General features: G+C 38.2%; 1 protein-coding gene across 1 annotated transcript; it reads right to left on the reverse strand.

The window, feature by feature from the left end:
- LOC124272812 (SCL-interrupting locus protein homolog) lies at positions 1 to 26,479 on the reverse strand. Its single transcript, XM_046708028.1, is given in 18 exon segments — positions 1 to 1,880; positions 2,537 to 2,724; positions 4,102 to 4,170; positions 4,402 to 4,483; positions 5,179 to 5,321; positions 5,323 to 6,882; positions 7,404 to 7,497; positions 7,870 to 7,979; positions 8,404 to 8,551; positions 8,829 to 8,915; positions 9,612 to 9,695; positions 10,208 to 10,455; positions 10,721 to 10,783; positions 11,037 to 11,140; positions 11,414 to 11,526; positions 17,519 to 17,623; positions 18,269 to 18,399; positions 26,394 to 26,479. Coding segments are annotated over 17 exon segments (4,149 nt in total). The 5' UTR covers positions 18,388 to 18,399; positions 26,394 to 26,479; the 3' UTR covers positions 1 to 1,048.
- Between the last annotated feature and the right edge of the window lie 1,354 nt (positions 26,480 to 27,833).

Consider the following 27,833-nt stretch of genomic DNA (forward strand, 5'->3'; position numbering starts at 1 on the left):
TAATATTAAAAATAATTTATTAAATTAGGATATTATGTACATAACAAAACTATAAAACATTTAAAAACAAATCTACATATGTCTGGCCTGTGAGTCATGGAGGAAATCGCTGACATTCGTTCAACATGTAAGAACCATCTTAAAACTTAAACATGCTTTATCCATTGTGGCAGTTCAAAAACAAACATTCATCAGTGATTTAAACATTCCTATTTTTCAGATGTGCAACAATACAGAAATGTGACCAGCAATTAATATTTACTTACACAATAACTTCAATACAATTCAGTGGCCTTTCAAAACACCTTTCCATTATTTGAGAGGGCTGTTAATATCATGGGCCTTCTAGAGTAACAGGAAGGTTTGGATTGCCTGCTGGATAACATTTCAGATATCAGATGTACTGTATCATGAGTAATTCAGATACATTGTGAAATTACCATCTGTATAATTTTGTGAAAGAAGTGACTTCATCTGCCTGAATGATTGAACACACTAAGACACTAAGTACCAATGCACCTAAGATCTGAATAGAAAAATATCACAGTCAAGGAAAATATACAATTAAAAACTTTTCTCCCACACTTCATCCATATCATTCACATGCACACACCTCCGACAAGAGTGAGAATATCAGTTTATGTCAAAAGTCCAAGAACCACAACACTTTTATTCAACTAGCACACCAACTTCTAGGCACTATTTTGAACAGTGTTTGCGTCCAAGCATGAGAAGTTTTGGAAGCCCATAGGGTATATTTGGACATTGGCCTTTTTTCAGAACCGCCACACAATTATTTATTGTTACTTTGACAAAGACTTCTAAAAATATGCTGGATATATGTTCTTGATACAGTCTACCCAGTATTGAAATGATTCTATTCTCTTAGATAATATCCTATGACAAAATATCTATGCAATCAAAATACAAAATGTATTGTGCTAATTAAAAACATTAACTTAAATAGATACCACAATTATATTTGAGTATAAGAAATATATTTTCCTAATCTAAATAATTTATTTATTGAACCTAATAAAAGCCATTACTATAACAGCTTTGGCATTTGCCTAAGTTTATCTATGTCTAGAATATTGTCTGTTGTTTCTGTTGTATTGAACACTTGGAATTCACTTGTGTCGGAGTTAGGGTATCTATGCTGGTTCAAGGGCTCCTCATAGCGCCTGCAATGATTGGATAATCCTGGTGAGGAATCCTCTTCTCTGTGGACTGTATGTTGAGGGGATACATGACGCTTTATTGGAGATGTTGGATAATGCCTTCTTGGATCCCGAGGTGATGGCGAGTAGGCGACAAAGTCTTTCTTGATAGGACTCTTTGACCCATTACTGCTACTGGAATACCCTGAGTAGTTGTCAACTCTGTTTGTCCTTTCACACAATGGACTTCGTACATCTGTGCTGTGGTCCCTTGAGTGGCCTGCTAGGGAAGCTACATTGTAACCCCTTAATCGATCTGGAGAAGCTGCCATACTGTAGTCTACTTTTAACTGAAGCGTTTCATCTGTTACAGTTTTATCTGTTAAAGCTGTACCATTAGTGGAGTTCAACAAACCATATTTCTCTAAATACTTCTGTGTTCCCATGGTGATGTTGTTAGAAGACATACCATATTGTGACACATCTGGCGACATAGTGGTGTCTGACATGAGGACTCTTCGCAGCAGTGCAGTCTGGGATACCTGTTTGGGGAGGTTGAGGGAGTTCTTTCTCATTTTGCCTAGTTGTGTGAGCTGCTCATCATTCAGGTACTTTAGGGCCATTGCATTGATCTCCATGGATGTGTCCGAGTCAGATTCCAGCATCATGGACAGATAGTTGATGCGAGGGATAAAGGTTGTGTCAGCTCCATTTCTCAACCTGGGAACAAATCAGTGATTGGTAATATTTGTGAAAATTGTGAAACTCAGGGATTTACCTGAGTCCTGTATCTGAGGGTCCCTGGGACTCATACTCTTAATTTTCAGGGGTCCTTGACAACAAAATGGGCATCCTAGACACTTAAATATTATTATTAATACTGTTATTGTATTGAGTATCATCATCATCACATTGTTACAGTAATTAAATTGCAAATAATACCATAACCCAGCTAGAAGCAAACTCAGTATTAACTTATTGTCACATCATGGGAATTTTTACAAAAAGTATTTGGACTTTTTCTGAGTCCCTGTGGACGCGCTAATAAATTTCGTTGTGTCCATTGTCAAATTTTGTGCATATAGGATGCAGGAATTTGCGTCCTGTAAATCCCTGTTTAAACTCAAGATGTTTTGAAGTACTTGCAAAATTAGGGGCAGCCCCAACAGTGCCAATTGTCAAAAACATTCATATGTTTCTTTTCAAAAACATTTCTTACAGGACTTGACATTTATTGGAACAACTTCATAAGATGACCTCAGTAGACCTGTCCATCTGTGCATGGTGACAGCAGACCAAGAATAATTTTTGGACACACCTGGAACTTGGCATGTAGATTCTACAAACTCAGTTGTTGTAATCTGAGATTTACTTACTGTAGGTTAGACAGAAGTGCACGTGCAGGTCCGGCAGACCCAGAGGCTTTGATACTGGGTGTGACAGGGAGGCCAGGCAGGGTTGTGTCCCCTTGAGTCGATTCTGGCAGCTTCATCTGCAGATCTGTTGTCTCATTGGTGAACTCAGTCACATCACTGTGCTTACCCAACAGCTGTCTAATATTACCCTGGAGGAGGGAGGGAGAAATAGTTAGTCAGTGCTTTACAAATATCTCCATTAAACCCAAAAGGTACAATTTGATATTCTTACAGACATATCCAGCAATACACTGAGTTTATAAATCAAAGCAAAATATAATAATGATCAGTATGAGGACACATTACTGGGGTAATATTCCTACCATGTAACATTCTACTATGAAATTGCCTTAGGATTGGTCAGAGTTATCAAATCCAAGAAAACGCCTCTGACTGGAACAGAAGGTATCATTCCTAGAATAATAGTACTTCTTTTCCAGTTCAAGTCAGCAGGCATTTTCAAATAACTTTATGTACAGCTGTAGGTAAAAAAACTCCCAAGATTCGGTTTCTTCAGTTTTAATGGCTATGTGGAAATACATTTTGTGAAGGAAACACAGTAGAAATCTATGAAGAAGAAGTATTTCAAATTTTGAGGACAAATTTTGGAATTTGGTGATTTTTCTGCATATCTTAAGTGTTATAATGAGCAATATCAAATCAAGTTAGTGATGTGAGGAGTAGAATGAAAGCTTCACAAGGCTTGCTTAGTTTTCCTTAGAGGTGTCCACATCATGTTAGCTTATTGACCTGCTGTGCTACATGCTTTCAATGTCTGTCATATGTTGGAGTGAAGTATTATGGCATAAACAAACTAGTCAAGCATATGCAGCGCCATATTTTGTAAAAAATCTATGTGTTGTGATTATATAATTTAGATCAACAGCTGCTCCACTAAATATATTTATGAAAACCAAAGAGTTCACGTTAGTTTTCAAAAGTTGAATGAAGACGGACATACTTTGTTCACAATGTAGAGCTAGGTAACCTATAGATTAAAAACACACTTAATTAAGTATCAGAGGCCTCATGCAGTGTGTTAGGTTCCATAATTTAGCATAGTTAAATCTACTGATCCTAGCTCTACATTGAAAACATGGAACACATATCTCCTAATTAACTCCTAAAACGCTAAGCCATTGGATTTTCTCCAGGATCTAATACACCCACAGACGTAATGAGATTAAAAGAACCCAGGAAAAGCCTTATACTATTGTTAATTTAAGGAGCAATAATGCTAATTGCAATTGCTAAGGATTATCATTTACTTATGTTTTTCTTTACATAATAACATTAAGATTTAACTTTACACAGTATTTACTATAATATTTTATGCATGTATTTGCAGGAAGGTTCTCATTTGTGAAACACATTGAACATAGAGGTCTTACTTTTCATATAATTTATAAAAGATTCTGTTATATATAATAATAATTTGCTTGTCAATATTAACAGCACACGTGTATGCACATCTGAACTTGTATTAGAATGTACAAAGTACTAAATACATATTTCCATGATCTTACCAGCAAGTGTTCATAGTAAGCTTCATCCAAAACTTCACTTTCTCCTTCCTCCCCCCGGGAAGACGATTCCTGTGAAATGAAAATGCATATGTTTCAAATTCTTCCAAACGTGGACAGCAATTCTTTGCTTGCTTCTTCTGTTATGTGAAATAAGACTATTTTGTAGTCCTGGTACTTCTGCACAAGGAACATCTGTTATCTCCTGTAAATGGTTTTTACTGCAACATTGTGGGTACTCTTCTACCAACACTAAGAAAGTATTCAGACATCAAGGTGAGAGGAGACTGTTTTGAGGCTCACCTTGCTATTGCCACACATGCTGGCACTGATGGGGCTCGTCTGATAGCTGCCATCAAGAGACCCGGAATCCTTTGGTGAACGACTGGAAATAACAACAGTGTTAATAAGGATAAATATGGAAGTAAATGTTAACCCATAGAAAAAGTGATCATATTAAGCCATCAGAAGGGATAGGCACAAGGATCACGGTCTTCATAAAAGGTATATGAATAGATGTGAATAATGGCCCCTTCATCGTAAAATATGATTCATGCCAACTGGTTTCGAACTCATTTTAGAGTGTAAAATTTCAGTTCTCTAAATTAAGTAGTTTTTGAGAAAATGTGTCCTCATTGAGAAGCGGAGGGACAGACGTTTCATGTTGGAGGATAATTAACCTTACACACAGGCAAACAAACATTCACCTTTTCCAAAGAAGTAGCCAACAACTACACTTGTACAATACATCAAAACTTAATGTAAAAAATCACTAACAGCAACAGATACTATTACAACTATGAGGTGAATCATAGATAAGGGAATGAGTTGGGATTAACAGTATTTATACATGTCGGGTAAAATGTGAAGTGAGACCAAAATGATTATTTCCAACTTTGCTGCAACCTGTGGTGCAGAAAAACAAAGGTTAAGATTGAACCCACAATAACAGTATCCAGACTTTATTATGGAACCTAACTTTTCACAGTAAATTGTGATAGACACAGTTGCCAACCTCAGATAAGAAAGAGCTTTATAAGAGTAGCATTCTATTGCATGACTGTTGATACTACTACACACCTGGTAGGTGACGACTGGTAGCTTGGCATGTCCAGTATGAGCTCTGACTGGACACTATCAACTGTCTGATTGTGTAGATTGATGTTGTCCACCACAGCTGTCAAGTCCCCCTGTGTGATGTCATGCTGGTCGTTGTCATCTCTGCTGTGTGCTGTTGAGGGGTAGCGCTCCCTTGTGCCGAATCTCCACAGGTGTTTGCGTTGAGCTGCTGGGCTGGGATTCAGGTTCTTGTTGATGGTGGACCATTGATGAAGACTGTGGTGATTTGGCCTTTACAGGGCTGGTCTGGAGAGACACTGATTGGACATCAGGACGAATAGTAGTTTCTCCAGGGCTTGGGAAGAACAGCGTTGTGTTGACAGCTGTTTCACACGTTTCTCTTGTACTTGGTGACACTCCAATCCCAGATTCTGTTTGAACTGTACGTGGTGTTGGAGTAGTCTGTGCGGGGGACTGTTGTTTAAGGAGCTGTTGCATCTGAGTTTGTAGTTGCTGAAGTTGAGCATTCTGGGCCAAGATCAACTGATAGATCTCAGGGGGCACCTGTTCCCAGTTTATAGTGTCTAGCCCAGAAGGGAGATTAGAGTTGGTCTTGTCTGGAGTGTTGGGACTGCCTGTTTTAGGAGATGGGTTGGATCTGTCTGGTGTGACACTCAGACCACTGTCATCACTAGATTTACCACTACAAGTGCTTTCTGTGTGAACTCGACTAGATGAATAGGAAGTCTGGAGCTGAGGTATATAGCCAAGCAGATTTTGCTGAGAAGGATACCCTGTCACTTGTGGTTGGTGGTGAGCTATATGCCCTCCCTGGTGAGGGTTAGGAGTAAAAGCACTATTGAGTTGTGTGTACTGAGTGGGTACACTGGAAGCCGAGGTAGGTGCTGAGAGTGAAGCAGACGGAAGCTGAGTTGGCTGGGGCCGTTGCCCCTGGGGTACAGGCCCACTCTGATGTGGTAAGTGAGGCCCAAAAGATGGAATGCTAGATTGCTGGGCAGTAGGTAGTTGTGGCTTGTGAGAGGGCAACTGTACATGTGGGAGGGTAAGAGCACTATTTGACTTGTGAGGAGTTATAACAGAATGCTGGTGAGCATTTCCATTCAATTGTCTCGGTTGATTGTATGGGTAACAGTTCTGGTTAATGTTCACATCCTGTACATTTTGGTTAATTGCATTCTGAACATGCTGAATCATTCTTGGATCAACGAAACCCTGTTTGCTAAAATGCCTATTCTGGTCACCTTGATAATTTTCACATCTACTTGGCACAGAATTCTGCTGCTTATGTTCATTTTGTATTTGGGGACCCTGATTGTATTGTCCATGCATTACATCATCCATATTAACACTGTCACCGCCATTCACTGTTCCAGGACCCTGAGAAGGTGGAATTGAGCTGGGCTGTGACATTTCGACATGCCTGGTAAATGCAACATGTTTGTGTGGTGGAGGCATCCCACTGTGTGACATGTCTGGATGGCTCCTGGGAGTGGAGAGATCAGCCTCATCACTATTTAGTCTTGGTGTCACAGGAGGACTGAATGTCATATGCCGTACCAAATCCTGTGGCACTTGTGAGTGCTTCTTCTGGGCCTGACCTTGAGATTTACCAACTTGTAATCTAACAGTGGATGGCATACTTTGTTGAGGAGAATCAGGAAAATACAGCGAAACCTCTGGTACCATTGGTTGAGCTGAAAACATCTGAAATTGTAAATGCCGTTACTGTTAATTTTGACTTCAAAAGTCACATGACCAAGCTGGTGATGTTCACTCTCTCCATTTTGTTACAATGCTTTGGCTCACATGAGCAGATTGGGTGAGGATCCCAATCCAGTATTCTATGTTTACTTGTAGAACAGATTTTCATGTAGATGTTTAATGTTGAAAAATATCCTAAATTTACTAATACTGATAGATACGATATTTAAAAAGCCTGAAGAGATAATTCAAGCCACAAATTGTTTTCTTCTGTTAGTAACAGAAAGTTTCCACTATAACTCTGGACAAAGGAGAGAGAAGCGAGCTGTATGATCAGGATAAGGATAAATAATGGTTTTATACACTGTATTAAAAATATATATATATTGATTGAAGTCATTGCACTCATGCCAAAATCCTAATGAAAAGAACCAAAGACTTAGTGGGTCTTAGGACTGAAATGGCAAAACTGAAACTCAGAGACCCAAGGACATCCCTATGTCTTGAACACCTCCTTGGCTTACCCTGGCTTGATGTGGAGCTGGCATTGATCTGGGTACAATATCCTCTGAACCTGCACCACGCTCTTGTTCCTGGGTCTGGGGACACACCTCACTCCTGATTCAACATAAATATTCACATGCTTCACGTCTATAGTGGTGTGTTCTTTTTCACTCACACACACACACACACATGGCAACCCTACTCATTTTCCTTACAATATAAATATAATAAGAATGTAATAATTGATATGGTGAAAAAGTTCTTAAGAAATACATCTTCATGATTGACCGTATGTAAACAAAAAACAAACAAAAACATTTTAACTTCAAACCCAACTCTGAGACACAGTCTTTACTTTTTTGTTACATTACAAGATATCTAGTCATGATTATTTTCCTTGTGTGTTCACTTGAATGAAATGAACACAAAAGTACAACCAAGAACTGTTCTAAATGTTCAATACAGAGATACATAACTCCCACTCACATTGACTGTTTAGTGTGGGTGAGGGCAGCATCAAAAACCTCCCGCTTCTTCCCCTGCTGGACACTGGTCAGTTCACACTCTAAAAGTCCATTCTGTAGACTCACAGCACCCTAGAAAGCAACATACTGACCATCAATCTCTTGTCCACAGTGCTATCTGGCCAAACCTTTGTTGTACCAAATTACTTAACACTTATTTGCTGGTGCAAGTGAATGTGTAGTTTGGGGTTCACAATGGAAACAATCATTTGATCATGAAAGAAGATAAAGTCATGTTATGCTATTAGTAACTGATAATGAGTAAATCTTAAGTCATGTATGTTGTTTAATCCCACATTTAGTTACATTTCAGCTACACAATGCAACCTGTAAATTTGGACCTGCCAATCCAGTGATCAATAATCCACTTTGTCAGGGCACCATGACACACAATACACCTAGTCAGCAAGTCTGATCAACTTGGCAGTCTCTTCAACCAACACAGGGGCAGCACAAGAAACCTCCCGCTCTACCATTGATGAAAGAAATATCTTACTGTGTTGAGGTTTGTTGCTTCATATCCACCATACAGGTCAAAGTTGAGCTTGTTGTTTCCAGTGTTGGTGTTGCACTCATAGAATTCTGGGCGAGAATGGAGGGGGCTGTACAGTACCACCAAGAACCCTTCCGGTGGACTACACACCCTGTAAAGTAAATTGAAAGTATGAAACTGTTCCAGTTTATATTAACTACTTCATTTGTCCAGGTTATGCTTCAGAAAATGTAGTTAATAAATGCTGCTAACTCTAAAAAAACCCAAAATACATGGGTGATTAACCATCTGCAGAATGAGATGCAAGAAAAATATCCCCATAGAAAAAGGAAGAGCAACAAATTTCTTCATATTGTAATTGTAATCTATATTCATCTGAGAATGACACATTGAGACCAGCTGGGACACAAACATGCCATGTAACCCACCTGTCTTGGAGGGCCTTGTTATGGAGGTAGCGAATACAGCTAGCCCACACGAACGGGTGGTGAACCATTGCTACTCCTGACACCCAGCTGAAAATTAAACCACAGAACAATATATTTTATAGACCAGCAGGTGTTTTCTTAAATGGAACTAAACCAGTTTTCATGAACGAATTATTGGTATGTTCAAATGAAATAGTATTTTACACTTTTTATTTCCTAAAACGCACTTAAAAAGATGTGTTCTGTCAGCGTTAGAGTTCTCCATTTCTTTCTGGCATAGTGGAGAAAATAACGCCACCTTGGCACATGCACGATGTTTGTCCCTGCAATGAGCTGGGTGTGCCAAGAACACATGAAAAACTTGTGACAACACTCTAACGACTGCACGACCGCTCTGTGACACACCCGAATACATGAACACAGCGCGACCAGGCACACCCACAACGTGGACAGTTCGTGAATAATGCATGGTATGGTGTGTCAGAGCGTGTGGTGGATTCCCATGGCAAGCATTGACACACACTGTCGCCAGTGTTCGCAATGAGTGGCAAGAACATTGAAGCGTGCCAAATTTTTGAAAATTTAAAAATATTCTCTTTACAACATGGCACGCACACCAACACCCTTCACACACTCCTCACTCGTTCCCAAAGAATTTCATCATTGGCACACAACTCTGGGCACGAAAATCATGCAAGTGTCAGGGTGGCATAAGACTGTTCTACAAGGCTGCCAGTCATTGCTCAGAGAAGTGTAACATGTGTAACTATAAAATTGACTTACATGCCAACAACAGGAAGATTAAGCACTTTGGGATCCGATTCGAGGACCAGCAACAGTTTCCGTGTGTGGTCCATTGTTAGGTAGCTGGCATAATGAAATATAAACCATCAATAGCAGACCAACAACATTCACTGATTGTATAGACAAGAAATACATAACAGCTTATCAATATTTTGATCAGCACAAAAATAACAGCTTACCAATATTTTGATCAGCACAAAACATACCTTCCTCGTTAAATCATGAGACACTTTGTCATCCATTTTGGTTTGTGAACATATGCTCACCCTCGCAAGAACAAATGGATCAGGCTGTAAGGCTTGGTGGTTTGGTTGATTGCATGTTATCACCTGCATGCTCATAATATCAACCACTAGTTTGTCTTGATAATTAACAAGCTGCAAACATGCAACTGGAATACTGCTGTGTGCAGCATTAAACATAAAAAAACAAATTTCTTCACACACAAGAAAAGAACATAAATCTAGAATATTGTCATACAATTCTTACACCAAAATCCCACAGTATGTACCAGTCTGTCAAAAGTACAGAACTACAAACATCAAGATGATGGAAGAAAGGTACATCTGGCTTACCCACTCTTGGGAGTCCCCTGCACATGGCTGATACTCCTCGGACCGGCAAGGTTTTTAGAAAGTGCTGTAGGTATAATTGGAACTGGTTGTATAGGAGATGCCTTGATGACTGTGTTTAATGTGACAACATCGAAGTCAAGGTGAGCAATGGACTGGTCCCCACGACTGTGGAAATTACACCAGCCTTTGGTGAGTAGAAAGTTACATACATCCACAGCCTCCCTGCTCTCACAGCGATGTTTTAATAACTGAAAAACAAACAGCTACACAGTTTGATCATGCTTCCTGTTAGCAAACAGATGTATTCATGGAAGAAGAAATACTGAATGTTTTAGAATGCACCGTGTGAAATGGACAAGGACTTAATTTGGTACAACAATGTTAATCCTTGAATGATCTGTCTCCTTTTAGTGCAATACCATAACAACAGTAAGACCAATTTTCTTAAAGGAAACCTGGTGTCCCGGTTGGAGATAGTGTCCCCTTCTATATGTTGACCCCCAATGTACATACCTTGAGTGCATTAGTGTAGTCTTCCACTGAACTGCCACTTCTAGAACTGCCATTGACACTCATCTGTCATGAAAAACAGAATAAGTAATAACGAAAACCAACATATTATAAAATTACATAAGAACATCTCTAAATTATGATTAGTAGATCAAGACCATACCATGAACACTCAACTGAATATAAATTATCTGTAAATATTTACATGTACTGACTGTACATGTCTACAAAGGGCATTACTCTACAACACTGATTCATTAATCCTTAAATGTGCTAATCCAGATGATCTCAATGTGAATGGTACTATTTCACTGCTTACCAGTACTGGGATCATCACATCACCAGGTGCCAGGTTCTTCAAGGTGGAAGCACTGCTAGGTCTATTATCTAATCGGTCGATGCTGAACATCATACCATCTCCATCTATGAAATACATTCACATATATTACGTACTGGTAACCATACTATTCTTCATTGCAGAGTTCCCAAGAGTACAACAATGTCAAAAAGCAAAGATAGTATGAAACCCTAAAGATATCCTTTTGGAAAACACAAGACAAAAAACATGTATCAGTCTTCAGGTTATATCTGGTAGATATCTAGATTGTTTGAAATATCAAAAACTCAAAGTAAATTAACTGTATCTATTTTAACTCTGACAAGCTTTGTATACAATGCTAAAATGCAGGCACCTACCATCGTCAACAATGAGGCTTCCAATCAGGACACAGTCACGAGCCTGACCACAGCTCATACACTGACGGTGAGCAATTCGCAACACTTTTTCTGATAGACATATCCGAGGTTTCCTACAAATACAGAAAACATGCATATATATTTCCACTGTACATGTTCTCAGGCAAGATGTGTCTTTTTGTTTTCAGCTTAGTATCTTAAAGTTACATATTTATACCCCCGCTACGAAGTAACGGGGGTATATAGCGTTCATTCTGTCCGTCCGTCCTTCCGTCCCAAAACTTTGTCCGGAGCATATCTCTTAAAGTTTACATGCTAGGTTCACCAAACTTCACACACATGTTAATCATTACCAATTGATGTGCCTTTTGCTATTTCAAAGGTTTTTCAGAATTTTGTTTTTTTGCTGTTTCCATGGAAACATAACTTAGTGCCAAATGTGTGATGGTTTTGTCCGGAGCATATCTCTTAAAGTTTACATGCTAGGTTCATGCTAGGTACATGCAAAATGTGTTTGATGGTTACCTGACCACGGCATATCATCGAAACTATACATGCTAGGTTCACCAAACTTAATACACAAGTTAATCATGACCCACAGATATGCCATGTGCTAAAAAATAGCAATCTTCATCTACGTCCACTTCATTGTGTGCAACATGAGACAGTCAAGTTCAATCGTATGTCAGGTTTCAATGGAAACACAAAAGAATTTAGTTTCCATAAATTATTACCGTAATCAGTACATGCCAAAACTATTATCTAACATGTATATAAAGTTTAGTAGAGTCAAAGAGAAAGTCTTGTGAGCTGCTGATCCTTGTCACATTATATATATCAATATCAGTCATTTCCATGTCCCAAAGTGGGAAGCGGGGGTATGTGAGCTGTGCTCACTTCTACACTTGTTAGAGAAGGGCTGCTATTTCAACTGTCAAGTATATGACAGGGAAACTATGTCCTGTAGAGTAACCATACATAAGCAACAAATAATTTCAATCAAGAGAAAACATTACCATTACTATATTACTACAAATACTTGACTTGGGATTCAAAATAGAGACCACATGCTCCATATTTAATTGTTTAACCTATTTTACTTATATTATAACCTATGTTATGTTTTGGCATTACACTTTCTCAGTCAAATACAGATTGTAGTATGTTTGGGGGCTGAGATCCATCTGGGATTCAAGCCCATACTCTGAGATTGAGGCACCTAATTGCCAGCCCACACCAATCCACAAAATGAAGTCTGACAACTGATAGTTTTGGTCATGTACTTTGTGAAACCCTCTGACAAGTTTGTGGCATTCTGACATGATAGATGCCTTCTATTACAGCATGAACATTCTATCAGCCACATAATGTTATATGAACCAACAATTCAGTGATTACATGACAGTGATTGGAGTTAATGAGGAGTCTCTCACACTAACAGCTGTTCATCCATCACATATACCATGTATACAGTGATATATATCAAACGGGGTCATGAAATAAGTGTCATGATCAGTTCATCAGCATTGAAAAACTTGCAGAAATGGTTTTCAGATTCTAACCTCACATAAACACTGAAAATTTTCATTTTCCACAATAACACCACTGTCTATACCAGCAGTTTATTATATTGTGACCAACTGTGGGGCAACACCCATAATTGATCAAGTTATTCTAAAAGTTAATTGTGTATGAGACTAGGAACATTTTAAGCTGATTGTCATGTTACACCTACAGTCCGTTTGTGACAAAATGATACCGATGAATTGCAATCTAACACAAAAACAAATAGAAAGAATCAAACCAACAAGGACTGCAATAAAAACAACAGACCAACTCCAAATTGCATAATTTTTGTCACGAAAATAAAAAAGTTGTTTAAGAATCTGTCATCATTTATTTGAGCGTTTTCCAAGTTTGTTACAAGGGTGCATTGGCAACTAAAGGAACAGCGCGAAAAGCGAGATGCACGTGCATTAGTGACGTTAGAAACGTGATTACTGCTGATTGACAAAGTAAGAGAAAATGAAAGTCTATAATTTACAAAATCTATGATTTCTTCAAGGATGAAAATGACAGGGGTGACCCAAGTATGCAATTACTAAGTACATACAGCGCACTGCCTGTGCAGCTGGGGCACAGCTCGCCAGCTCCAAAAATTTGTTAAGAACCCGTTAACACATGTGCATCTCGCTTTTTGCGCTGTTCCTTTAGTTGCCAATGCGCGCCCTTGTAACAAACTTGGAAATTTTAATATAAATTGTATATTTATATACTTATCCTATCTCACGATTTGCACCTCTCTCTCTTGCTTCGACTTTTAGTGGAACGACTGTAAACTTTTTTCCATAGGCCTCCTTGTCCATTCGCCCGTGCACTCCATGCTGCTCTCCTTAATTAGCTTCATAGTTCCTAATAAAGCTTGCAGCATGCTCCACTAATTGCCCACGCGTGACTACCTTGAATGATCATTCTCATCTTGGAGCCAACGTTGTAATCTGAGTAGTGGGGAGGCCGGGCGGGCATCCATCGCGTGAGATAGGATAAGTATATAAATATATACAATTTATATTAAATTTTTTAAACTTATCCTATCTCACGACTTGCACTTATCCCAGGGTTGGACGGCGGGCCGCAGATTACCCTTCTACTGGACAGTGCGAACAGCTGGTCTTGGAGCTGTGTGGACTGATGACAACCGTAGATAGCGATGTACAAGGAAGGCCTGTTATGCATGCACGCAACTCCTATGCTTGTAGTGGGTTCTCCGGAACCCCTTGGCTTACTAAGCACAACGACTCCCAGGGAGATGGGTGCTCCTGAGCGATGTGGTGTTCGGCCATAACCTTGTACAAGACAAGGGACGCAACTCGGCAAGTAAGCCTCGCCACGATTTACAAGGTACCCCCATAATTAAAGTCTTGCGACTAGAATCGGGCCAGCCCCTGCTTCAAGAAGGCCCCCCAGACACCGACCGCGGCGGGTGAAAGAGAAACACAACTCGACATCTCCAAGGTTTAACGTTCAGTTCCGGGCAGCATCAAATTGACCCTCACTCCTTTGCCTAAGCTTAGTCAAAGTATGTGCCCGGCAACTTTGGAGGCAGAACGCAACGAAATCCACTGGAATTCGGGAGTGTCACACTTCACTGACGCAATTGCTCCGTGGAGTAGAGGTCAGTAAGCGTGAATGTCGAACGCCTCTGCATCGTCATACTGATTGTGCCTCAGGTCCGTAGGGCCACGCTAGGTGGCCGTATTCCGATGCCTTGGTATGGAGGCCAAGCGAAGTAGTTCTTAAACCCATATAATGAGAACAAAAGGTTGAGAGCCAGTTCAACTTTTATTCAGTATATACAGGGAAGTAGTAACGCGAATGCGGAACCATCACTCATCTGCGTTGTTGGGCCGATGTAAGCTGCTGAGCCAGTACAAGTGGTCCGAACTGGTGTAGTCCCTGGACATCCGTGACAGACAGGTCTCGCAGGTAATGTGAACAGAAGACTGTGTCAGAACGCCAGAAGCAACCTTCCATGATAGCGGTCAAGGAGCAGTTGCTATGGAGGGCCATCATCGAGGCTAGTGCACAAGTCTCATGAAGATTGGAAGCGGCTGGAGGAGGCAACCCTGCAAAAGTGTAGACTCGCAGGATCATGGCACGCATCCAGAAGGCTGGGAAACCTCAGTTCTTAAAGCGTTCGACAAGGGTATGAAGAAGCGCTTCCATAGCCGTCGACGATCCTTTGAGGCAGCAAGGTAAACGTGTAGAGCCCTAACAGGGCAGAGTGTCAAATCTTCATTATCATCAGGCCCAAGAATGGTGGACAACGGGGGAATGGTAAACATCCGGTCTGGTTGCCCTGGCAGTTGGTTTTTCGCAATGAAGTCCCAGCGGAGACCCAGGAAAGCCTTGCCATGCTTCTTCCGCTCGAACCGCACCCGATAGACATCAAACGCATGCAGTTCAGATATACGAGCAGCGGTAGCCAAAGCTACCAGGAAGAATGTCTTGAATGTCACTTGTTCGAAGTCCTTGTCTTCTAAAGGTTCATAATCTGTAAAAATCATATGACGAAGAACGACGGACAGATCCCAGGCCGGAGGTCTGAACTTCCTGGACTGGTCAGAGAGTCTAGAGGAGCGTAGTAGACTCTGCAACTCGGGAACAGTGGAAATCTTCATGCCCGTGGTGGTAGCCAAAACCGAGTTAATGGCGGTTAAGTAGGTAGCTATCGTAGTACCCTTGAGTTTCTTAGTAGTGCGGAGATGCTGGAGAAACTCAGCAACGACCTGAGCCGAGGTGGAAGTGGGAGATGCAATTCCCCTAAGCTTGCAATCGTCTTCAAACTTCTTCCATTTGTTGTTGTACAAGGAACGGGTCAAAGTACGATGCGCTGAAGTGATAGCTTTGGCTACTCGGCGAGAGTAGCCCTTAGCTATGAGAGACCTCTGAAAATGCGCCAAACGTGTAGATTGAGGGTCTGAGGTGACCTGTGGCGCAGTTCTGAGTGAGGCTGAAGAAGTAGGTCGTCCCGGTTGGGAAGCGGTCCTGGGTTTGGCTCTGCCAGGCTTCTTAGGTTGACGAACCACCTTCTCCCTGGCCAGAAGGGTCCCACCAAAAGCAGTAGTATGTTGCTGGCGGCCAATAGTTTCTGTATTACTTTTGGTAGCAGAGCTGGAGGGGGGAACGCGTAGGCATTGAGACGAGGTCCCACGCCAGGGAGTCTGGGATTGGTGATACGAACTTTGGAAGTTTGTTGTTGAACCTTGTGGCGAACAGATCTATTTGAGGCCGTGACGTGAGCTAATTAAGGAGAGCAGCATGGAGTGCACGGGCGAATGGACAAGGAGGCCTATGGAAAAAAGTTTACAGTCGTTCTACTAAAAGTCGAAGCAAGAGAGGTGCAAGTCATGAGATAGGATAAGTTTAAAAATTTGGAAAATGCACAAATAAATGATGATAGTTTCTTAAACAACTTTTATATTTTTGTGACAAAAATTATGCAATTTTTTTCTAGAGTTGGTCTGTTGTTTTTATTGCAGTCCGTGTTGGTTTGATTCTTTTATGTCTATTTGTTTTTTGTGTTAGATTGCAATTCATCGGTATCATTTTGTCTCAAACAGACTGTAGTCCTTCCTTCTACTTATCCATCCATTACTATCACCCATTTGTGAAGAAATACATCAATATATATTAGTACATGCAGCATTGTGGTTTTCTTCATATGCATACCACAATATCCCTTGCGTGTGGTCATGTGCATAGAGCTCACGTCACAAATCAGTTAAGCAACGTTGGACGTGGAGAGTCCTTGGATGGGTCAGCATGTTTGGCAGCTTGACTCATGAGACTTTCTTGACTTCAGTACTGCCCCACAATGAAGCACATGTGATACATGTGGTCTCACCTTAGCAGAGGCCCAGATAAGCTGCCTATCCGGGTAAAATACGCATAGAAAATTTCCAATTACGCATTGAAAAATAATTGTTGCGTACCAATTATGCATTAAAAATGTTAGATACGCAAAAAGATTAAAACAAATGTGTACGGAATAATTTATAAAAATTGCTCAGCGTAATGAAAAAGACATCGGTTGCTATCAAGTTGTACTGTTAGTATAGGTCTAGTGTTGTACTGTCAGTATAGGATGAGTGATTTTTTATGAAATCATTTCTATTATATTTAAGTTGGTTTTGATTAGGTGTGACATTAGGCAGTACATACCTGCTGAGTAAACTTACTCAATGACATCTACTTAGGTGAGTAAAATAACTAGAATACCCACATATTTGAAAGCAGTGGGTAACGGAAAATGAAATACCCACTCAACATTCATAATACCCACTCCAAAAACATACAGTGGGTACAGTGCCCACATGAGCTAAATCTTATCTGGAGCTCTGCCTTAGGCAAGTGAGTTTGTTCAAAATTGCCTTTGTTCACCCAGCAGAAATAAGTAATGTGACTATTTTCCTTCTAGCCCATTACAGGTTGCTTGGGTTATCTGGGGTAATAATAATCAGATTATATTTGTGCACATGTCAGCGCTTTGAGCATTGTCCCTGTGGTGGAAGTCAGCGTCTCATTATTATATTATCAACATACCTGTACTGGGCAAAGTGAAGGTACAACGGGGGCCCAGTGACTGTGTGATCCCACAGAATCACCTTTGTCTTCGGAAATTGTAACATCTGTAAGTCTTCACATAATCTGCAATAAAAACACTGTTTCTGTCAGAATATATATAACAAATTGTAAAGGGAATTATTTCAAAATTCAAAACAAAGAATCAGGGATTAGTTGACACATTTAAACTTAAATATGCGTAAAAGAGAGGTAACATTGTTTAAATCATAGAAATCACTTGATTCTGATATTCTACTAACAACAGATTCCCATAAATTCTACATTATGGAATAAATATTTCACTTGATTTATCTTATGAATGTCTCATTATGAGCCATTAAAAAGTAAAATATCTTTATAACACACAATTTGATATGATGAAACTGACACACAGTCAAACACTGTTATGTTAAAGTTGAAGGGGCCCACATAATACTTCGAGTTACCCGAGGTACGATGAAACAGCAAATTTGGACCAAGGTTTTACTTTGAGACAACCATGAGTTCCACTAATCAAAGTTTGACACAATGATGTTTGACTGTTTAAAGAAAAAATAAACAGGTATTGTTAATACACATATGCCTAGTTCATTTCCAAATTCAGCTATCTCCTGCCACATAAATCTCCCCTATATTCTATATAAGGGTGTTGTCCAGCTTGATGTTCATAAACCAGATATACTGCCAATAGAGAGTGACAGAGACAACAAGTGGGGCACGTCTACTTACTCTTGACTACCATCCATACATTGCTGTCTTTGGGACCTGGTCTCCACTTGAGGGTAAGGGAAGCCATATTGTGCCCTGATGTGTTCGGGCATGCTCTTCAAGCGGATAGGGACAGCCATTGACAGAAAAGGCTGTAACAGATCACAACAATTGTCAGCTCTTAACTGTCAGTTACCACCACACCTTTCTGTAATGGTCTGACGGGAAGGAGAGGTGTGACAAACAGAAGCTTGTATCCAGGACCAGCTGACACAATGCACTTACTTCTGGGGAACATGTAATATTTGTAACACCATTGTGTTAGCATGGTTATTTAGGACTTACAACATGTACAAATGTGAGTTCCTACACAGACTTCCACCTCTATATTTGCTTCCACCTCTAAATTTGCTTCCTTAGAAAAACTGTTGAAAATACTTTATCTTGATAAACCACACAATCAAATATCATGAATTGCATCAACGCTTTCGATCTTAAACTTAAACACAATCTTGCATAGATGGGATGTCCATAAATCATAGACCGCCTCCGTGAGGTAGTGGTTAGAGCGTCCGTCCGGAGAGCAGAAGGTCGCAGGTTCGATCCCCGACCGCATCATACAAAAAGACGTTAAAATATGGTACTTGTTGGTCCCTGCCTGGCGTTTGTCTTTAATGGGTATAACAAGGACTGGTCGGCTCGGAGTCAGTATAATGTGTCTGAGTGGGGTATTCATGCTTCACTGCAGCATGGTATCTCTGTGGGCAAGCACTATAAAAACAAGCTTAAGTCTGGGCTAGTACAAGCAGCCGCACATACACATGCACACGCATGCACGCTGTCATATGAGCGAAATATTCTCAAGCACGACGTTAAACCCAATTTCACCTCACCTCCATAAATCCTAACATATCTCTATTACACATAGATTATGTGAATATATGCTACAATATTACTATTAAATGTGAAACTATCAGAAGATGCAGGAGAAAAGCAGTGAGGACATGTTCAGTTATGTGAACTGGACGACACTGTAGCCATCTGTGGAATGTTGATGTGGTTGTGTGTGGTCCTGTGCCTAGAGCTCAGGTCACAAATCAGTTGAAGTTAAGCAACGATGGGCACGGAGAGTCCTTGGATGGGTGAGCATGTTTGGCAGCTCGACACCTGAGTTTCTAGTACTTCAGTCCTGCCCCACAATGAAGCACATATGATACATGTGGTCTCACAAGTGAGCTTGTTCAAAATAGCCTCTGTTCACCCAGCAGCTTGGGTTATCCAGGGTAATAACAATCAGTCTGTCGCACTTTGAGCGTGCCCCTCCGTGGTGTGGAATTCAGCACATTACAAATGCCTTTATTATTATCATTATTATTATAATGTTGCTGGCTCTTGACTTTGTTAAAATTCAGAAATATATATCTAACATATTTTGTTACGTGAAACTTTGAAATGCTTCTTCATCACAGAAACACATACACAGCAACTTGGAATGAATGAACTAAACAAGAAATATACTCCTGTCATGAAATTCAACTTACACTTAATTCAGAAATCATGGTCATTAATTGCAGATTTCATGATGAAGTCCTTTGGAAGGAGATGAATACCAACCAATAATCATTTGGCACAGCACCAACAGACACAAGCTAATCTTCACAGATAAAAGAAAGATGTTTTATGTAGCTTTCGACTAATATCAGAACAAGACAAGACAATTTCTGCTCAAACTATTCACTGGTTCTTATTACACAAAGACAGGGTTGAGCATCAGTTTCAGTAGAGTTTTGTGTTGTTGTGTTGTTAAAGGAACTATTTTTAACAGACCTTATAGATTCATTGCACTAGGGGCTAAAGTAACAGGCTTTAGAGAAACATTTTCACGCACCTTATACTCAAGTCCTTATACATGGCAAACAGTACAAAGGTGGACACTATGCCTAATTCATACTACCACCTTCTATGTGGCCTCACAGTGTATCTCACACCACACTGACGGCTTGGCACCCTTTCATTCAATAGTCATTTATTCAACTGCAAATAATTCTTTCAGAAGGATAAAAGATGTTTGCACAATTATGTCCATGAATGCTGGCTCACTTAATGTGCCCACATGCCTCTCATTCAACTGCATGAAATACACATCAGCATGTTGGAACAAGCACATAAACAAATCTTAATAGAGATCTTGTCTTTTAATAACAGGACTATTTAACAGGACATCTAAACAGTATTCAGACTTAATGGTTTAATTCAATACTTGTGTGTCAAGTGAATTATTACCTGTGAAATGGTAAGTCAAGTTTCAGAAATGACCAAGTGATCATTTTGGACACTTAGGACACTAGCCAATTGCACCTGGCACTAGGCACAAGTTCTTAAAATCTAAAATCATCAAAGAAGTATAATAACATACTGCAGTACCAAGTATAAATTAGTTACATATTGACTTTCATTTACTGCTGCTTTTAAGTATAACAGGTCTACTAGCCTCTTTTTGTCATTCATAATCTTTTTAAGTCTTGGATTTATGTGCGATTCCTAACTAAGCGCCACTGTCATGCAATTTGGCAGAAAAATAAGTTTTTTAAAATTGGGACTTTTTAAAAGATATTCTTACTTTCATTCAATATATCATGGATAGATGACATACTGGTGCCACTGCTCAGATCAAGGAGCTAGTTTTAAAAAAGAAACCCAATACGACCATTTATATTGCATTATTATGTTTTTTTCATTCTCTCTCATTAACAAGCTAAGATTTGACATTTTTGTGTGTACGCATGTAAGATCACATTTATTGAGTATTTACAAAACATCAAGCGTACTTGTACACAACAGACTAAATAGGAATTGAGTTTTCATATAAATATTTTCGTACTTTACGGAGATACGCAGCTTATCTGTACCACTGTACAAAACAAAACATAAGTCAAAATAATGATAACCACAAATAGGGACTTTGCAAAATACAATTTGAATTTTTGCTTCTGAGGTCACTAAATTACTAAACAACCCAAACTCACAAACTAAAATACCCAATACATCTTTCAAGAGTGAGGCTTTGGACTAGATGATTAACTGGTTGGCTGAAGATTATTAACTGGTTTCACATAATATAATAGAACTATTTTAAAAAACAACTTATACAGTTAATTTTCAGTCTGAAAGCTGAACCACTGTCCAATTATGTTTGATAAAATGGTACTTACAAAATATTTTCCATTCATTTTCCTTTTGGCCAAAAATACCAGAGTGTTAGCAACGGTTTTCACAGAAAATAGAGTGCACAAAAGTGCAATCATAATCAGATTGTATTTGAAAGAACTGAATTAACTGACGATGCAACAGGTCTTGATAGTGTATTAAAGCAGACCGTCAAAAACACAGTCGGCTACTTGATACCTATATTGAACATGGTGTATAGCAATGGATTTATGTAGGAGTACTAATCTTGTCTGAAAAGACAGAGAAAATCTGTGCAGGTTCAATAGGTCTCTGATTGTTCTAAATCTGATTACAGGATTATGTTCCCCTGCTACTGTAAATGTTCTTTTCATAAGCAGATAAAGCCGGGTGCTAGCAACTAGCTAGATGTATGCTGAACTACAGGCCTCTCAACTAATTACACCAGCACAAGACGACAGCCCACATATTTTAGCATTATTAGACTGCTGGCTTACTGTATTCAAGAATGTTTAGTATATTTGTGTATATTCTAGAATTGTAACCAAAGGCACAGGCAAGCATGAAGACTGGTTTTACTAATAATAACATGATTAAAGCCAGACTTATACTCTTTTGATATGGAATAAAATGCAAGTTAAAATGTTTCAAATAAGAAACAGAAACAATGATAAATCCTAAAGAAAATAATGATAATAAATACATGTGTACATACATATGTCACTTTATAATATACTTCAGTGCAGAAGACAGATTTCTGAGTTTGAAAAAAGTGATTTTTAATAGCTGTGGAAGTGTCACTTTGGTGGAACTACTTCAAGCCTCAATAAAGTTTTCTGTCCAGTATCTTATCAAACAACATAATAAATGGCAATGTACGTACATACGTATTTCACCAAATGCATTTGGTCACCAAGCCAGGTCATTGGATGGTCCACACCTCACTTTGGTCCACACCTCACTTTGTGCGAATTTACCTTCAGAATACTTGAGTTAGGCATTGGCAGGGTGCAAAACTGACATTTCATGTAAAAGTGATTATATTTCACTTGATTGGCACCAGTCATTACCTGTATTTATGCTTGACATTGTAAATAGTGAATTATTTTCTCATTTGCACTCTTCTCTTTCTCTCAGTGTGCCATGTTTGTTTGTGATTCTTCCGTATTTAAAAATGATTATAAAAAGTGCTGATCTTATTCAAACAATGACAATTAATAAAAATATAGCAACTGATACAGATATGTGTTGTCTTGATTTATATTTTATTTTCGAATACAGAACCACATTGTATTTCTTATCTGTGGGCCTGAACAAAGAAGTGAATAGTCTTTAGTTGGGAATTTTCTCAGATTAACAATGTTTAAATGAACTAAACAAAATTGGAAGCATATAGAACAGAATATTTCAAGTGTATGTGGATAAAGTCTTGGCACACCACTTGTGAAAATATTACGTTTTTCACATTCCTCAGTGACAGATACATCATATTTCACTAGACATATGAAATATCCTCTATTTCTGATATGTTTCACATATTAAAACACATGTCTCAATATTCATCACTACTCTATTCATACTGTGACATGATGCAGATATGAAAGAAAAATAACAGACTTAAAAACACCATTAAACTTATATTTACCTTATCGGGCATTACCTGTGAGATGCAAATTGATTTCTTCTGAATCCTGCATTGTCTTTGGCTAATAAAAACACATTTAAATTCTTTCATGTATGTTATGTTATGTTTAGTTGATTTGTTATATAACTTCAAATGTACAACACGAGGTCTTTTAATGATGACAGTGCACTATCATACCAACAATAGTCAATTCCATGAATGAGAGGTATGGTTTGAAAAAAACCCATCTGGTTTTCATCAGTTCTGATAATGACCAGTAATGTACACATGTACTAATATGGTTAAAAAATGACTTGAGTACTCTTAAGAATATCATTCCTGTACATCCTTGGCCTATGTTTCTGTGAATAAACTGGATAAAAGTGTATGTTACTGTTTACTCAGAATATATTCCCTCTTGGTAGTTTTGTTCTTAACTAAACCTTTACATTATATTCAATGTATCAAAAAAACTTCTTTAGTCACTAGATATTGTATAACACTTTCCAGGTTTAGAGATCTGATGATCGAACAACTGACTTGAGTTTCAGACAGTTCTGACTATGCTGACATATTGGATCTCACACATCCTAAATATATTTTGACAGAAAAAGTGTCTTTGACAATAACATTTCAAGTGAAACACACTGTAAGAAACATGCTGAAGACACATGTTTTGATGCAAAGCAGACCTAAAACTGTTTTGGAAATACTTTTACAAATACTGATGAAAAGACCAGTTAATGTTTTTTTTACCACTGGTTAAGTCATGAATTATATGACTTTGTTACATAACTTTATTAAGATTTTGAAGAACTGAGATCTGATTGGAATGATGTAGTTAGCAGCCCTAATTTGTAAGAGATTCTTCTTTGTCGTGATAGTTTCATCAAGATCAGTGAATTTAATCTATAAATCACACCTCAAAGCAATCCCTGGTGGAACTGACATTAGCAGCAGCAAACTGTTAGACAACTGTTAGAAATAGACTGTTTGAGCTCAGTGATAATAACAAACTGATATTTGCATACCAGCCCATTGCTGGTAATATTTGCAAAGGGACCTACAGAGTACACTTCTACTTGTTTAACATGTTAAAAAAAATGGACATCTAACCTCTTTTGTTGAATCATTGACTTTACTGTAGATAACACAGGATGAAAATTTCTTTCATAGGGAAATCTGCAACTGAAATATTGTGATTGTGTAACTTGTTAAACTCTGTATTAAGAATACTTTCTCATGTTAATAAAATGATAAAAAATACTATTTTCGATTAACAGATAATGAATCAGAGCTACAGATAACTTTTTGGGTCATTGAGTTATGTACTCACTTGTGTTCATCTTAATTGGGTATCCTAACTTTCCTTTGAGTAACCAAATAAATTGTACCCACCTCACTCAAACGAAATTGGGTATTTTGCCATTTTCCATTAATTGTAAAAATATTTTAAAGTATAAATGTTGGTTAACGTGTTAGTTATTTATATTTGAGCTGTTATATGAGTAACGATAAGAAGACTGCAAGTTGCCAAGTCCAGGTGCTGAAATAGAAACTCTCAATATACCTCAGTTATTTTATCTATTATTGTTTGTACGCATGTAATATCAAATCTATTGACTATTTCCAAAAATTGAAGCGTACTTGTACGCAATAGACTTAACAGGAATTGAGTTTTCACATAAATATTTGGGTAATTTACACAGTTACCGCAGCTTATCTGTACCTCTGAATGATGATTAATAACTGAAAGTAATTGAGACATGGGAAGGAGAGAGAGATTTTGATCAATATAAACTGGCTCAATATATTTATTAAACCATTCAAAACCACATTAAATAACAAACTAAGATTCAGGTTGCTTCACAGAATTCTACCTGTAAATAACCTTTTGATTAAACTGCACATTGTCAAAAGCAATCAATGTACTTTCTGTGGGGCAGAACCTGAATCAATAGTTCATCTTTTCTGGAACTGTTGAGTAAGTAAGAACTTTTGGCAAACATTCTCACATTGGCTGGAGTTGAACTGTGTACACACAGGTATTTTATATCTTCAACGTGATTTGATCATTTTTGGGTGTTCACCCACATTTCATACTGATGATTCTTTGACTGGATACTACTACTAGCCAAATATTATATTTATAAATGTAAGCTGCAAAAGATAATACCTATCTTATCACACTTCAAGAAGGAATTAAAGTAATATTATCTTGAAGAAAAAGTCAGATATTGGAACAAATCTTAAGTTTAATGAATTCGAAAGAACCTGGGCAATGTATGTAAAACTTGTAAATGATTAGTTAATGTTATGGTAGAGAAATGCAAGGCCTTAGGGTATTAATGAGAGAGCGAGTGATTTGTGTTTTCTTACGTTTTTCTATTTCTTGTATTTTCAAAAAAAACACTGTAACCACACCACTATGTATGCTATGTATACATGTAAGCTGTCAACAGGAATACAAAAAACAAACTTGTTAATCTCTTGTAAATGAATTAGTTCATGTTCCACATAGTCATCAGTAGTACTTTCAGGTTTGCATTGCACGATGTACTTCTATTCAGGTTGTATTCAAGAAGATTCATCCCTCCCTCAAGACATATGGATTGATGAAAATATAATCATAACATAGTATTTATTAATACTATACCTGATACAAAAATGATCAAAACAGCAATGGCATCTTGTTCATATGCTAATTATCCAAGTTACTACTACAATCAATGACGACAAATAACAGCTAGAACCCAGATATTTTTCAAACTGAACTTCAAATGCTGCCTACTAGTGCAGTGTTCTAAATTCTCACTTGTTTGCTAGCCCGAGACTACTTTATTGTGCCAAGGAAAATTGGAAGTCTAGTGATGTAGTCTATTTTGACCAGTAACATTTGTCATCTTCTTATCTACACAAGGCCTCAATATACTTAATTCAATAAAAATTAGTGTAGCTGGTCTAGCTTCAATATCAGACGGGATGTGAAATATATTTGCACATGTCCCCTAGACTTCTTTTCAAAAATATTTATTTGTGAAACGTCCTCAATTATTATACGTTAGCATATTAATCTAATGTCCTGATGAATTTTAGCAAATGTTTGACAATCATTCTTTAGATAAAGGACAACATGGCAACAAATGCATTCAATTTCAGTTGTCCAGTTGTGTTAGAGAAATAAAAGAAATCTTTCAGAAGCCTGAGGCAGTGAGTGTGATCATGTGAATAGATGAGCAAAATAGAAAGCAGTTCCTGAAGCAGATTAACTCTTTTGAAATAGAAACCCTGGCTAAGGATTCTCATTTCATCATATTTAAGTTCACAGCAACTTACCTTTCATAGTATTTGTTATATAATCCAAATGCACTGAAGGACTCCTAGTCCTAGCTTGTAATTACACATCCATGATCCCTTCTAGTTGAATCATGTACACCAAACACACTTAATTGGAGTAACATGATCATTGATGACTGTTGGTGACGAGTAACTTTGACATGTGTGGGGTTTGAACATAAACTTATTCTCCCATTGCAAGTCAGCATAGCCAAATTTACCATGCACGATAACAGTATTTCAGACTTTTTGAAATAGTTTACTTTAGATTGAGTACAATCATAACAAAACAAGTTGATTACAAAACCAAATTGTCAACAATACACATAAAACAATATCGAGTTCCTCACATGCTGATGTCAATCACATGCCGGCCAATACCACTAATGGAAATAGAACACGCCCCTACATGTTTTGACAGCGTCCCGCGAATGACTTTACATCTAACATGTGATTACTTGATCTTGACATATGTAGGGTCATTCAACTGATGTAACTTCTCTTGAATTCTTAGACCATTCCAATCAAGACATTATTCAAAATCGAAGTGTACACTGCGACAGATGTAGAAAAATAATCAATTGCAGTCGCTGGACTTTTCAAAGTTCCCACGCGTTGAGCATTGACAGGTTCCTATACGTTTGGAGTCGATTTTTGTGGGCCAGTGATTAATCAGAGCATCCACCAAAATCTATTTCAATGTTACATTATTGCTTAGCGCATCTTCACTCACACAAATTTCATGATAAAGAAGAGTTACTCCATAAGTGTTCTATATGATTAACAATGCATTGCCTGTACTCACCTGTAAACATCAACATTGGCGCTTAGCAGTCAAACCATTTCCTCACTGCGCATGTCGGCCACTTGCCTCGTTGTAGATTCCAAATCAAAACTTAGGATTTACAGACGAAAAGAACATGCGAATTCATATACTAGTATTGAACAATGTAGATCAACAATATTGAGTATTGATCAATAATATTGAGTATTTCCTAAACAATAACAGATAATACTGTCACTACACATTATGATGCTTTTACAACAGGTTTCTAACGATAATTGTTCCTAACACTAGAGCGAAGCACATTCAGTTTGTAAAATATTTACAACTCGATGTGAAGATTAGTTAGCGTTAATCCGATTACCAACAATGCTGACTAAGCAATTACACTTATACTTCTAAATGGATGCAATTGTGGGAACCTCATTAACACAAGGAACACCTATGGTGTTCCTTAAAATATACAAGCATATTGCTTTTCAAATTGGTCCAAACTAATTAATTGACGCAGTTGTATCGATATATGAAGGCAAATCTACCGAAACATTACATTTCGGCCTATATTTCCTTTATCGAATCGTCGTCCAGATATTATGAAAAATGTAAAGAGTTTCAAACAATATCATATAGTAATTAAATACGTTATACCCGTGTAA

Source organism: Haliotis rubra, unplaced genomic scaffold (genome assembly GCF_003918875.1).
Source record: "Haliotis rubra isolate DU_JTF1 unplaced genomic scaffold, ASM391887v1 Scf173, whole genome shotgun sequence".
Lineage (NCBI taxonomy): Eukaryota > Metazoa > Mollusca > Gastropoda > Lepetellida > Haliotidae > Haliotis > Haliotis rubra.